The sequence below is a fragment of the Chaetodon auriga genome, chromosome 4, assembly GCF_051107435.1.
Source record: "Chaetodon auriga isolate fChaAug3 chromosome 4, fChaAug3.hap1, whole genome shotgun sequence".
NCBI classification, from domain to species: domain Eukaryota; kingdom Metazoa; phylum Chordata; class Actinopteri; order Chaetodontiformes; family Chaetodontidae; genus Chaetodon; species Chaetodon auriga.
In genome coordinates, this window is record NC_135077.1 from 5,485,907 (window position 1) to 5,500,990 (window position 15,084).

Sequence of the window (15,084 nt, forward strand, 5' to 3'; positions counted from 1 at the left end):
TTAAAGCAATACAGGAGGCAAATGAATAATATACGGTAAGAAATGGCTGTGTGCATGTGTGCATCAGATCTGCTCTTAACAAAGCATATGAGTTATCAGTCAGAGAGTAGCTAACACACTAACACACTGTGGCAAACTGACCCAAAGCTTTAAATACAAAGAAATCAGAAAGGAATAACTTCATATATTACATCTGCCAAATCTACAACAGGGGACAAATAATTAAGAATGTTTCACAAATGTATGAAGTTCAATCTAACATCTAAAATTACTCACGCCAGTTTAACTCTGGAGGACAGAGATCCGATCTCAGTGAAGATGATGAGAATCCATAATCCATAGTGGTGTAACGGGGGTACAAGAGTAATGTCCGCTCGTCACTCGAGGGAGTCTTGAGGGAGACTGCAAAAAGAAGTACGCATTCAGTAGAACCGTCTTCGTGCAGCGTTTATTTGATGTAGCCAAAAGGTGGAGTTAGTGAAAGATGTGACACAGCATCATAGTTACTGTAGGGTGAAACACTAAATTCCCTCTTGAGCTAAGAGAAATAATGAGCCCTTCCTTGGAAGATCATGAACCTCATAATAGTTCTTAATTGGTACTCAGTGCAATGGTGCGTGACCGCTAGTGACAAATTAGTGTGCAGCACCTGCAGAGCAAGCACAAAGTCATCAATTATGATATTGGGAAAGTACGCAGCCATGAATTCAAGGAAAATATCAATAGTTACATCAATTATGTGCATCGTAAAACTGAACAGTCGGTAGAGGATCACACACAGTGTGCTGTTCGCAAATTCTGGCTTCTTCCCCTTGTTTTTCCCACAAGTTCTTTTATTTATCAGTGATTCTTTATAAGCATCAACTCTCTATTCTTTATCTACTCATTAGAATATTTGATTTTATCTTTTGGACCTATTGTAAGTTAAAATAGCACTCAAAACCAGAGACAGCAATTTATCATGCCTGTGCCAAGCACTGTTAGAAATGGGGTCAGAAACCTCTTATTATCCACATTTTCCTTTAGCAACGACAGTGCTTGCTAGTTATATCAGAGCCCTTGTTATCTCCACTTTCACTGAAAAGAGAGTGCAGCTGATGTGAGCAAAGTCAAGCATAATTAGGTTTGGTACCTACATACTCTACCTCACGAGGTGTCCTCGGGGTTGTTAAGAGTTAACACGAAAACCCAAAACATTTTGCTCAATAATGCTGTCAGTGTCTCCTCTTCCTAATGGCTTAAAAAGCGATGGGCTCAAACTGCTGTCAGTACACCTGATGTTTCTGTGCTTTCTCCGAGGAGAAAATTGGACCATTTTAGGGCAGCCAACCTTGAAATTAGGCTCAGCGCAGAAAGGTGTTGATTTCACTAAATCTAAATAGATTGCTGTCTTTTCTCGCACCTTTACTTTTTTGTTTGATTCCCCACTTTGTCTCACTTTAGCCTTTTCCTCTCACTCTCCCTCTGGTTTGTGCAGCAAATTCTGGGTAATAACTGAACTCAAGCAGCTGAAGACAGTTATAAAACGCACTGGCAGTTCGTTTTGTGGATGCCTACCGTATCAGTGTAGACAGCCACTGCTCTAACGGCTTCTTTACAACTCCATCACCGACAAACCGACATTGTGTTTCTGCTCCATTTGTCTGATAGAGAGATGTGAGCAGAGTCCCTAACGTCTGTGTCCTACAGAAACCACATTCCACCACTTTAGTTTTTATTTCTCAGTATCTTTTGTTGAGTTAAAATCGATAATACGGTGGATTAACCCTGCCTGAGACCTGAGTCATATGGTGAGTTTGAACATTCAGTGCAGCTCTCCCATTTCGCAACCCTTTCTCTGTGGACCACAGATGTGTCACAGCAATATAATTCCTCTTTTCCTACTTCTGTTGTGCTGTCATTTCATCCTGAAAAATAATTTATTTGGAAAATTTCCAGCAAGTCCTCCCAATTCAACAACTGAATACAAGGTTTTTAATTGCCCTGAAAGCGTATTCTGATCTGAGACTCCTAGTAGTAGGACAACATTGACTGGCGGTGCCTTCCAAAGCTGGTTTAAATCACTGCTGCAAAAATGTTTTCTGATCACGGTTAGGGTTAGCTCGGTTTAGGTTCCCTAACCCTAACCCTAACCCTGTTTTCTGATCACGGTTAGGGTTAGCTCGGTTTAGGTTCCCTAACCCTAACCCTAACCCTAACTCTAAACCTAACCCTGTTTTCTGATCACGGTTAGGGTTAGCTCATTTTAGGTTCAAAAACAAGTTTGTTAGGGTATGGGAAAGATCATGGTTTCCCTACAAGTCTACAGCAATGCTAGCTGCTCTGTGAGGCTGTGCTTAGGCACAGCAGAGCTGTGAACAAATTGCAAATGTTAGCATGCTAACATGTACACAGTGACAATGCTAACATGCTGACGTTAAAGTAGACATACGCATGTTAAGCATGGCCACCATTTTAGTTTAGCATGTTAGCTTGATATCATTTGCTAATTTGCACACAAAGTGCTTGATTAGAATCTTTCTGCAGACTTCTTGGCTTTATAACAACAGCACACATATTTCCTGCTTTATTCCCAAAAGACAAGAGCCTTTATTCCAATAACAACTAGAGCGCTTTGTCACTTCAATGTAAACAAATGCTGTGTTGGGGCATTTTCTGTTAATCTGACAGCTTCCAAAGTCCTCAACGCGCAACAAAATCGACAGTGTCACTTTAACTCTGTGCCACTGTTTCTTTCCACCCCATCAGATTTCAGACTTTTGATACTTTGCATGGCTGCCCCGCTGTCATATCAGCTCTGTGTGTGAACAAACAACTTGCTCATTAACACTCATCACGTTGGAATAATTGTTAGTGAAGAAACACAACAACTTTTTTTTAGCATGTTACTGAGGCATGAATGAGAGATGGGTTTACTCTCTGCCATTTGATGGCCTCTGGAAAACTCTTCTCTAGTGCCAGTGTGGATTTGAAAGTCTAATTTCAGGTCAGGTGCGAGCAAGAACTCAGTTCAGGCAGCTGAGTGCAACTTCAGAGGGTCAATGGTCTGCAGCACACATCGATAAAAATTAGTTCAGTTGGTGCTGCGCCCTGTTAGCTTGGTAATACTAATCAGTTCACTTGAATAAGCTGTGTGTGTGTGTGTGTGTGTGTGTGTGTGTGTGTGTGTGTGTGTAGCGGGATGTGAGATGGCATTTGCATCCACTTGACTTGAGATGATTTCTGAGTTTGAGTTTGAGTTTTTCCTACACATTCATCCATATGTGTGTGTTCACTCTTGAGTGAAAGGCATCTGCCTGCAGTGTCACAGAGCAGCACTCTGCTTCTGTTTCATTCCTTCCTGAGTCCTGGTGGCACGTTGCAAAGTGGATTTATTTGATCTGCACCATATGTGAGAGCATAACGATATGTAGGACTGCCAGAGTCTCTATTTACACACGCGTCCCACCGTATGTACTGTTGTTTGTGTGTGTGTACGTGCGTGCGTGCGTGCGTGCGTGCGTGCATGTGAGCGTGCGCCTTGTGGTCTCGTGTGTATCCATCGGTGTGTGTGCGTTTTCTATTCCCTCGACTTCCTCCGTCACAACTAATGCAGACTCTTATTCTTCTTGATTTAGTGGGATTAGATCAAAAGTTGCTGACAAAGAGAAGAGAGCAGAGAGCCTGACGTCTTGGGAGACAAAGCAGGAGCTGGCTTTATTAGCAATGCGTGCGTGCGTGCGTGCGTGCGTGCATGCGTGCGTGCGTGCGTGCGCGTGCGCGTGTGTGTGTGTGTGTGTGTGTGCGTGTGTATGCGTAAATACATTTATCCATAAATTCGCATTTTTCCAGATACCAAAGTCAGACCTTGGAGGTTATAGAGGTGTATTTTCCGTCTATCATCACACTATCTCGTCCTTGCACAGCGGCCTCCCTGTCTCTTCCTAACGCACGCATGCACGCATGCACGCACGCACGCACGGACACACACACACACACACACACAAACACAGATACTTCCTGAAACTGATATCCCCTGCTCCTGATTCCTTTTTTTTCTATTTTCAGCACCTTAATCTTTCTAATATTACCTGATTTTTTTTTTTCTCTTCCTGCCTTCTCTTAGTTCATCTTTCCCTTTGCTATTCTTCTTCCTCTCTCTCACTCCCACTTGGCTCTCTCTCTCTCTCTCTCTCTCTCTCTCTCTCTCTCTCTCTCTCTCTCTCTGACTAGCCACCTCCTCTCGACTAACTTGTCATCGCTCCTTTCACCTTACTCCCTCATCTTTCTCTCTATCTTTCTCCCCCTGCGTCTCTAATTCTCCCTCTCTGCACTGGAGCTCTTCATCTGAGAATTTTATTATCTCTGACAGGAGTGTTGAATTTTTTCCTCTTCCTTCTTTCATCTCTGAATCATTCCTCCCTCTGCTGCTCTCTCTCTCGCTCTCTGTGTGCATTGGTGTTTATGATGCCTTGCGGCTCCCTTATCTAGTGCACCCTGCCTTGGCTGATAACTGGAGCCTGTCAGCTGCTTCTAGAACTGCCGTATGTGTACGTGTGTGTCGGTGCATGTGATTGCTTGTGTGTAAAAGATTTTGTTGAATGGTATCTGCTTGTGTGTGTGTGTGTGTGGTTGTGGTCGTATGTGTGTGTGTGTTTCAAGTAAGAGAAACTTTGCCAACATGCACACAGATTGCCATCCCCTGAGTGCAATCACGGGCGGATATGGAAACTGATGATTACATGGATGTTTGAGTGTTTGATTACGCTCTGTGTGTGTGTGTGTGTGTGTGTGTGTGTGTGTGTGTGTGTGTGTGTGTGTGTGTGTGTGTGTGCCCAGCTATCATCAGCTGAGAATTAAAAACATGTTGACTTGCAACAGTATTTACTTTTTCAGGCAGCTATTTTTAATATTCCAGCTATCCGTGCTACCACACATGCACACAGACATACTCACCTACACGTGCGTGTGCACACACACACACACACACACACTCATGTCACTGTGGAAACTTCTTGACATGTAAAGTAGTCTTGTCTTCCTAAAATGGGAGTATTTTCTTGAGCCTACAGCTGCCTCCAGGGTCCACACATAAGAGGATCAAGCTGGTGTTGCACAATTTTGTCATCATGTCATGGTGATAAACTTTTTAACCACATTCAGCTCTTCAAGTTTTAAGGCAGGAACTTTTTTGATGTTACCTTATGCAACAGCAAGGCAACATTTTAATGACATTCCGTACTGAGTTTTTGCTTTGACTTTCTGATTTTTGCCTGGCCCTGCTTTGAATTGTCACTGAGGCTTGTAAACATGTAGACATTTTGCATACCAAGTGAAACATTTCCCTCAAAGAGAAATCTTCAAAACAATCCTGATGAAAGTTTTAGACATTCTATTTCACACTATATTTGCTCTCTAAATGTGCTCCCTTGACTTGACCACTCTCTCATATGGAAATAGAACTGATTACCATATTGTCTTCTTTGTTTGTTTTCCTCGCTGGCAGAGTGAGGACTGCTTCGGTTTGCATGCATAATATTTGTCTAGATTAATCTCGGTTGCACAGGTAAGACATCAAAACAAAAAATTAAGACAATTGAAGTCGAAAATGCGTCATTTACTTGTTTTCGCTTCTGAAAAACTGAATAAGCAATGTGGATGTCCTGTAAAATCCAGAGGATTTGCTTTGAATTGCTTGAATGATAAAGGGAAAATGTAAAAACCAAAATGTGCTTAAAATGACATTCTTAGCTTTGAATGTCAAAACATTTTCATCACGCTGATGTGCAAAGAAGAGATCATTCAGGCAGTGGCATTTTTTTTTTCCTTTGATACTAGAAGTTGAAAAGAAGAATGTGCACAGACACAACACAGACAATTTAATACAAAGGTGCCAGAATACACTGAACGTTTTTAACAGCTCCTTGGGATGCAGCATAAGTCCAGTAAATAAAGATGTCGGTGTGATTCCAAAGCTAAACATCAGTCCATTTTGTCATGTTGGGGATGCGTTTTTTATGGTAGGATACACACAAACACAGACTCACACACACACACATTCCTTGCAGTGCTTGTCACAGTCTCAGTTGCTTCCATCCTCGTCTCACTGCCGACCCCGTCCTGCCCTCTGTCTCGCGGGACAGTGGGGACGACATTAGCTGACAGCACTGATTGGAATGCCCTTCAACTTTTGTGTTATACAAACACCAAACACACACACACACACACACAAATCACAGAATACAGTGCAAATGCATGTATGCATGGAATCTCTTCACCTCACCGTGACATGTGGCCAACTGGTTGTTTGGTGACACGCACACACACACACACACACACACACACACACACACACACACACACACACACACACACACACACACACACACTGAACTAGACAGGGAGGCATAACAGACCCATGCATGAACTCATACAGTGAGTACAGACCAAAGAGCAGGAGTGAGTAAGAATAAAATATCTTCTGTACCACTTGACCAAGACACACACACACACACACACACACACACACACACACACACTATACACAGCATATACAGTAATAGACCTATGAGCAAAATATCAGAGATTAGCTCTCCACAAGCATTGTGTGTTATTGCTCATTTTGTTAAATTGCTCCTCAGGAGATCAATACAGGCATTTGGTGTTGAATGGAATAGCAATGTGCACCATGCTCAGGAAAACATAACTAGGAAAGCACACACACATCGCAAACACATACATAAAACATTTCACTGCGATTCTATTGATTGTTCATATACTGAAGCAGCAAGGAGTTAGAGCTGAGAGGGTTGATAGCCTGAGATGGGGGAGGACGAAGTGTCATGTCTGAAGAGTGTGCGAATGCAGGATTTAATAAACTGTGTCCTGAACGTTAGGGCTGTTCACTGCCTCACTTCACATAATATGCTGTTACATTACATTATTCTGTCAAGTATTCATTTGGACAACACCATTTTGTGAAAGATAACACAGTTTTTATGAGCAGTGGGCCACGCCATGTTACTTTCAGACTGTGGTGCAGCATCAACAAATGCATTAGCAACACTGCTGGTTCATTGTATGAACAGTGGCTTATTTAAACAGCCTGTATAGACTCTGAGTACTCTTTACAGTAAATAGATATTAGCGAGGAAACATTAATTGACACGCTGCTTTCCTGCCTTCCCTTACTTGCATACTCTCATACTTTATGCCATCCCTTTGCCTATGTGTGTGTACGTATGTGTGTGTGTTCATTCTGAGGGATCGTTGACTGCATGCCAGCCAGGAGACAAGAGAACCTTGGGTAATTGGACTCCTGTGTGGCCCTGCATGGCATTGGAATTGTGTCTGGGATGTCTGCCATCCCAAGTGTGTGTGTGTGTGTGTGTGTGTGTGTGTGTGTGTGTGTGTGTGTGTGTGTGTGTGTGTGTGTGTGTGTGTGCTTGTGTGAATTACTGATGCCTGTGTTGGATCTCTGAACAGTCTTTTCTGCATGTCAGCGTCTATGGCTCTGTTCTGTGTATTGGAGCCACGACCCACCTGAGTTTGAGTTCTATGTGCTGATTTTATAATGGGTTTGATGCTGTGACTTGTGTGTGATTTATTAACTGACTTTCTTTGTTTTTTTGTTTTTTCCAAAAAATGTAATCTTGATTATCAGTTTTTCAAGCATTTTGAAAATAGACGTTTGCAAACTGTCCTTTAAAATTGTGCCTGCACCTGGTTACATGGCAAACAGAAGCTTGAGTAATGTAAATGTAATAAAACAGCACCGTTCAGTTTCACTTACATACAAATACCCATTCAGAAGGCTCAGTATGACTTATCATTATCACCTGATCATAGCCATAAAGCATGTTTTATGTGTCTGTTTGTAACAAGCCCGCCTTTGTCACAGAGACAGTGTGTCCTATTAGCAGTACATCCAACTTTAGTTGAATGCCATTGAATTGTCCTACACAAGGTGTTGGCATGGTGTTAGTACTGTATCAACCTCCATCAAAGGGGAATTTAATAGACAGCTGCTTCAGTTGGCTTTGTAAAGGTATATACAATTCAGAGGTCAGCTGTTCAAGGTAGCTTCGTCAGCAGAATTGTCCTTCACAGCTCTTGAACAAAAGAGGGAAAAAATGAGAGTGTTTGAAGAACAAACAAATTATTTTCACTCTTGGCCCATGTGGCTTAATAGCTGCCAAAAGAGAGGGATGAGAGGAAAAGAGTGAGAGACGGGCTGCTGATTGAAAACGAAGAACCGAGAAGCTGCTTGTGCTCTGCCGTGCTGCTGTTTCCTCAGCTGTCTGCTTTTCTTTCTTCACTTTCTTAGTTTCTGTTTGTCTTTTGAATCCCAATTAACATTCCTGTAAAAGCCTTTCTCTTCGGCCTCATTGCCCCTCGTCTTTCTGTTGCGTCAGACAGACAGACGGGCATGCATACAGGCAGGCTGATAGACATCTGCGGGCAAACAAAAGGTCTGACTGAGCTCCAGCGCCGCGTATGAAATGAAAATGGATTGTACATATTGTGTTACTGCGTCCTCCATTACCAGAGATGGTACGATGGTGTAGTGATAATCATCAGTTACGGCTTTTTCTGCTTCTGATGGAACACTGTGTGTCTGTGTGAGTGAGTGTGCATGTGTGTTTACTCGTGTGTGTGTGTGTGTGTGTGTGTGTCTCTGTACCCATGTATTACTCATGTTGTGGGGACATAAATCTGTTTCCACAGTCACATTGTGGGGACTCGCCATACTTGACAAAATGCAGGTCCCCATAATGTAAATCATGAACTCATGCACTCGATTGGGTTTGATGAGGGTATATATGAACTTAAATGAGCAGCCTGTTAATGGATTATTTTTCCATCCAGAGGAATTAACAAACAGACAGTATGTGTAGAAGTATTTCATTAAGAAAATGATGCGAATGTTCATTAAAACTGAGCACCTATGGACTTTCAGGATGTGGCTCTGGGCCAAAGCAGTTTGTCTGAGCTCATTCTGTTCACGTTGTCATCCTTTGTGTGAAACTACTTAAAATACTTCAATAGCAGAATACACTCCAGTAAACAAACTTCTCTTAAATCAGAAGTACTCATACTTAACAGATTCACTTTTCTGAAATAAAACCACACATTGAACACCTTGCTACATTAAAAAGCAAAGCATGTCCACAGTTTGATTGTTCTCATTTTGAAAGTGCCGACAATGGAAGCTGCAGCGTGTGACTCAGGCTGTTCTGTGGCTTTTGTCAGCGTTATACTTCCAAACCCTCCAGTTTTTAGTCAGGAGGTTTGCACGGGAGGAGAGACAACAAAGGAATGTGCAAATGTGACTGAAGGTGTTCTATTATGGAAGAAAAAATGTGAAGATATCCAGCATGGAAGGACAACAGGTGCCGGAATGAAAATCTGTAAAGTTGAGGTGAGACTGGGAGGGTTAGCAAACACACAGTGTGTTCAACGAATATCACCCAGACGCTCTCAGGCCTCCTCCAAGACATTCAGACTTCTCTCTGTCCCTCCTCGTCCTCATTTAAAACTCTTCTTCCTTTAATACTCTATTTTACCGTCTCGTCACGTCCACACCAAAGAGAGCTCATCTTTTACCTGCTTTCATTTTGACACATAGGTGTTTTGAGCTCGGTACCAGAGAGATAACAATCCAATTTCTCAGTTTCAACATTTGATATGTTGCCTTTGTGCTGTTTTTAATCAAATATAGTGTTGCAAATTATGTCATTCTGTTTCTTTTCTTTTTCCACGGCATCCCAACTTTTTTGGAAATGGTCTTGTAACTTCCCTCACTCTTCAGTTAAAGACTGTATGACCTAAGGCATATTTTTGTGTAAAACTTCCGTAACAAGTTTAAACAGTGCTGTAGGAAGCTTGCTTTTTCCTGTCATCTCTGACATGTGATTGTTCTCACCGAGTGGTCCTTTGAGTAGGCCTCTTTAACTCTGAGAGTTCTCCATTATCTACGTATGAAGATGGGGGGAGACATTGTATCGCTAATGGAAGCAAGAATAATGAGGGGCACCACACTCCAAGCAGAGTGCACACTTGAAATCCCATCACACTGTTCCATAATTTGTTCCAGGGCTTCAAACCGCAGATGGCGAGCAGCTTCTAAAATGCTTGAATGCAGGAAACATTACAGTTGTGACCCACTGAGGGTTTCAAGAGGCATGGACTTGTTAAACTATTTGTCAACGTATTGAAAGGATGGGTTTATAATTTTTCAAGTCTGTCTTAATGCTTTCACTCTCACTTACATTCATGTACGAGTAAACACTGATTGGTCGCAGTCATTGTCCCTGCCCATACAACAAGGGCTTTCAGTGTAAGAGATGGAGACCAAGCCCAGGCCTTGTTCTGTGGAATAAAATCTATTCTGGAGTTTGACTGAAGCTAACCTGGATCCTCAGAAGACAGACACTGTTTCCTTACTGAGCTGTAGTGAAGGGATAGTAACACAAAGAGGGGATTTCCTTTAAGAAAGATGGTAATTTTGGAAGATTTTTCTAAGTCAGACTGCTGAAGGCTCATATTTCACCTGAACTTTAGAAAGCATGCACAGGAAAGCTGGGTTAAATAAATGTGGTATATTATTTATCTATTTATTTTGTTGTTGTTTTTATATATCCAGAGAAACACGCCTGGATCGCTGGATAACTGTTTTCATCGGCCTACTATTTGATCATGAAAGTTCATAATCGACCATGGGAATAATTTCAATTTAACAAACTCAGGAACCGCTTACCAGCTTTCAGCCACATCTCGCAGTCTTCAGCAGCCAAGACGAAGACAGCTAGTAAGTTAGTAAACTGACTTTGAGTTAAGATTATTACTTTGTCACATTATTACAAGTTACAGTCGTAATTATATTAGTACACCCCCCCCATACTCATGCACGGGTGTTGGTTTACAGTAATACCGTATTTTGTATTTGTCACATCAAACCCAGTCATCTGTTTGTTTTCACTGCTGTCTGATGGTGGTTAGCAGCTGCCAGCAGAGCTCCTGTAAGTGCTGCCCTGCAAACACTATCAAATGACCCTTTGGATAGGCAGCGCAGCCAAAAAGACTGCACTGTGAAACCAGCACAGTGAGATGAAACTCACTGGGGGTATGAATTGCATTTCAGTCTCCATTAGCCTTTGGCCTCATCTGTCACAGAAATAAGAGCTAAGTAAGAGCTAGCAGACCACTCACAGGTCAGGTATCCGATAGCACGTCTGTCAGCGTGGCAACGGAGAGGCCCTCAGTCAATCAATGAGTCAAACAAGGATGTGGATCTGGACGCAGTACAGCCATAATTAGAAATGATATCTCTTCTCCCCTTTGGTTCGTACCTGTGTGTGTTTGTGTCTTCAAGGTCTTCTTGTAATCAAAGACTTTTGGGAAGTGGTAGGAGTGCAGGTATCAGATAGGCAGACGTTTGGATCTCACAACACAGCAAGTGTTACGTACACACATAAGCACTTATACAGTTGGTAACCTCACACACACACGCACACACACACACACACACACACACAATAAATCAGTTTACCCCCTTGTACTTTCTCTCCCTCTGTCCATTGACCATCTGCTGCTGTTGTTGTTGCTGTAAGGTACAACAGCCAGGTCATTACACATTCAGCTCTTTTCATCCTGCTTGTTTGAATTATTTTTCGCCTAAGGCCCCCCCCCCCCCCAGGTGCCCCTTGGCTTGACTTTGATTGAATTCGGTATTACCCGTATGATGTTATCTGATCAACAAACACACTTTTAATTCAGCTTTCAGGCTAAACACAGTTTTAGTTTTAATAGGTTTTTCTTTTTTTCTTTTCACTCCAGGGATTTCGATTCTTAACGTTGATATGAGAAAGACTTTCTCAAAGGAAGGGGAGATGTGAACAGTGATGGGCACTGTTTATTATTACAAGTTAACTTGGTTACTCGGTCACCCAAACTCTTTGAAGGACATGCTGGTGGTCATTATCATTTTGGCACACAGTGCGAGGAGTTCCCTCAATTGTGGCGACTGCAGTTTTTATTCAAATCCCTCTTCATGCTGTTCTCCAGCTCTGGCTTCATACTGCCATCTAGTCCTACAGTCTGTTTCTCTCACTTGTGTTGCCGAGTGCCTCAGCAGGCAGGTAGAATGAGGTAGAACAGCTCCAGGGTGAGGGTGCATGCATTTAAAAAATATATCCTTCTGGTGTTTTAAAGTGGCACAGTTCTTTAAAAAATAAGTTTTGTACAAAGTCTGTGGCGTCTGCAGAGATCTCAGAGATCGACTGTCAATCAAACAGGATTTCCTGATGACGTTTGTTCAGCTATCACTGCTCACGCTAGCCGCTTACTTTTTCTGCAGATGGAAATGTGTATCTTTGCACCCATTTCCAGGTGATTCCAACTGTAATCAAGTAACATTATAGCCCTTAAATTTCAAATAGGGAATATGCATTTCTTGAAACCACTATAAAACAAGGCTAAGAGTCTGCAGCTACACTGGCAGCTCTATTAGGCTAACACCTTGAGCAAAGAGCTAACATCTGCATGCTAACACGCTGACAATGACATGCTGCTGTTTCAGAATCATACTAAATGCTGCATGAATTCACTTGGCAAACAAATCAGACTTTACACCCCTTTAATACAGCTACTCTATTATTGTAACACTGGAGAACTTTTAACAAACAGTAAGCAGCAGCACACATTTTTCAAAGCAGCACAGGGTTATAATTGCAAGAGCAACAGAAAAAGAGAACAGGCTCATTATGAGATTATTATAGTCAATAAAAATGCAGTACGATGAGAACACATTTCTGACCCGCTGAAAGTGCCTCTGCCACTTCAACACACTCCGCCTGGTGTTTCCTTTGTCTTTGCTGTAGGTGAAAAAGACAAACTGTCATTTCTGTGTGTGTGTGTGTGTGTGTGTGTGTGTGTGTGTGCAGCCTACTTGTTACAATAGCATTTGTCCACAACCTTCAGACTTAAGAGAAAAGCCTTTACTTGTATGTGATTGCGGCGCAGCAGCAGTAGTTGCTGACAGTGTGGACTGCAGGCTTCCACTCTGGTTAATTAGCTGCTGTATGTGGCTGAACTGAACTCAGCTCTCTTTTATTCTGGTTGTTCTGGTTGGCAGGTGACCCAATATGAAGCATGGGTAGATAGAAGCCGACTCATGTCCGCTCTGGGCATGTCGATTCAGGGATACTAGAAAACACTAGAACACCTGGAGCATCAGTAGAAAAACACTTCTGTACTGCATGTACTCTTTGCTTTTACCGTTTCTTTTTATAACAAAACCAGAATGTTTTTGTCCAAGTTAATAATACATGCTTGGATGCTCTGGTGGCTCAGCGGGCTGAAGTTCAGATTCACTCCAAAAATACTGTCTGTCACGTTCCTCTGCTTATCTAAACTCTGTGTTTGTATTTGTGCGTGTTTGTGTGTGTCTTGCAGCTTCCTTGGTGTGCCCCCAGGCAGAGGCAGTTGCCCACTGACTGGCCCGCTGCCCTTTGACCTCATCTACACCGACTACCACGGCCTGCAGCAGATGAAGCAGCACATGGGGCTCTCGCTCAAGAAACACAAGTTAGTGGATGTATTTTTGTATGTGGCTCCATTTTCTCACTGTACGTGTGTGTGTGTGTGTGTGTGTGTGTGTGTGTGTGTGTGTGTGTGTGTGCGCGTGTGTGTCAGCAATTTTCCGAGCAGGCAGGGAAGTTTATTGGCTGTGTTTATGGATCAATTATTGCAGGTAATAAGGTGTACACGTCTCTGTCCAGATGTCTGACTGTAACTTATTCAGCTTGTTAAATTCACACACCCTGTCAGACACTCGTAATACAAAATACATCAGACACGTGATATTTCATGTTCGGATAAGATGGAACAAATTCACAACATGCTACACACACAAACTGGTCATGCACCACCTGTCATACATCATTACTCTGCACAGCAAGAGTAAGATAAATAGCACATGTAGTAGCTTACTGGAGGTAGATGAGATATTGACAAGTCATTATGCTTGAACAGCAGCACACATGTACCAGTCACCCCCCGGACACACACACACACACACACACACACACACACACACACACACACACACATACATGAATCCACCCATAAACACCGGTTCATATGTTGCACCACTTTCCAGTCAAACCCTGTTTGCACGGTTTCCTTTTGCACTCACAGGCTTACTGTCCACGGGAGGGTGGTGAAAAAACAGAGGACATCTGCCTCCCGAGAAAGAAGGAACATTAGTGAGACATTAAAAAGAAACAGGCTGAAAGTTTTTTTTGTGCTGTTACAAAAGTGTGTTTAATTGCTTTTGGCATCGCTACAAATATATGGAACAACTTGGAAAGTAGGCCATGACAGCCATGAGACAGAGGCAACAAAACAATAAAGAGACGTACAAAAACAAGAATTTAAAGGGCCACAGTGCATTTGGAAATAAAAATAAGCGGCACGACCCTGCAGAGCACAGCAATGCAAGCCCATATTATCTTCAGAGGCCTTCCATGTTGTTGCCTCAGAAAAACAGAAAATTGAAAATGTAGTTTGAGCCTTGTCCTCTGCAGCCCCTTAAAACCAGCTTGCAGCCACCCCCCTCTGTCCCGCTCTCATATTTCCTGGTCCAATAAATTGGCATCTTTGCGTACCCCCCTGAATGTGACAGCCATTTTGCTTTCCTTGTTCAAGTTCCCAGCGTTAAGAAGTAACAATGAAACATGAAAGAGGAAAGGGCAAATGTCAGTATGAGGCCAAGTGACAGAGAGAGGAAAGAGGAAGAGATAAAACAGTGAAGGTGTGCGGAGAGATGGCAAAGACAAAGGAGAAACAAGAGAACAGAGAAAGAGAGATCCCACAAAGGAGGAGTGGAAAGTGTCTGGAGTCAACCTGACACCACATAAAAAGGGCCGCTCCATGTATTTTTAAAATCCAATTATGAGAGAGAGAGAAATGCATTACGGGTGGGCTGGGGAGCTATTTTCCCAGCACAAAACCTGTTTTGCTGCCTCCCCCTTTCTCACGATTTGTCTCCCTCTCACACACACACACACACACACACACACACACACACCAAATCCCACAATT

At 42.6% G+C, this 15,084-nt stretch overlaps 1 protein-coding gene across 1 annotated transcript in view; it reads left to right on the forward strand.

Annotated features, from left to right (window-relative positions):
• LOC143319398 (alpha-1,6-mannosylglycoprotein 6-beta-N-acetylglucosaminyltransferase B-like) overlaps positions 1 to 15,084 on the forward strand; it is a 102,957-nt gene that overhangs the window by 70,451 nt on the left and 17,422 nt on the right. The window contains exon 9 of the mRNA XM_076728354.1: positions 13,435 to 13,566. Coding sequence (XP_076584469.1) covers positions 13,435 to 13,566 — 132 coding nt within the window. The remainder of the gene's footprint in view (positions 1 to 13,434; positions 13,567 to 15,084) is intronic.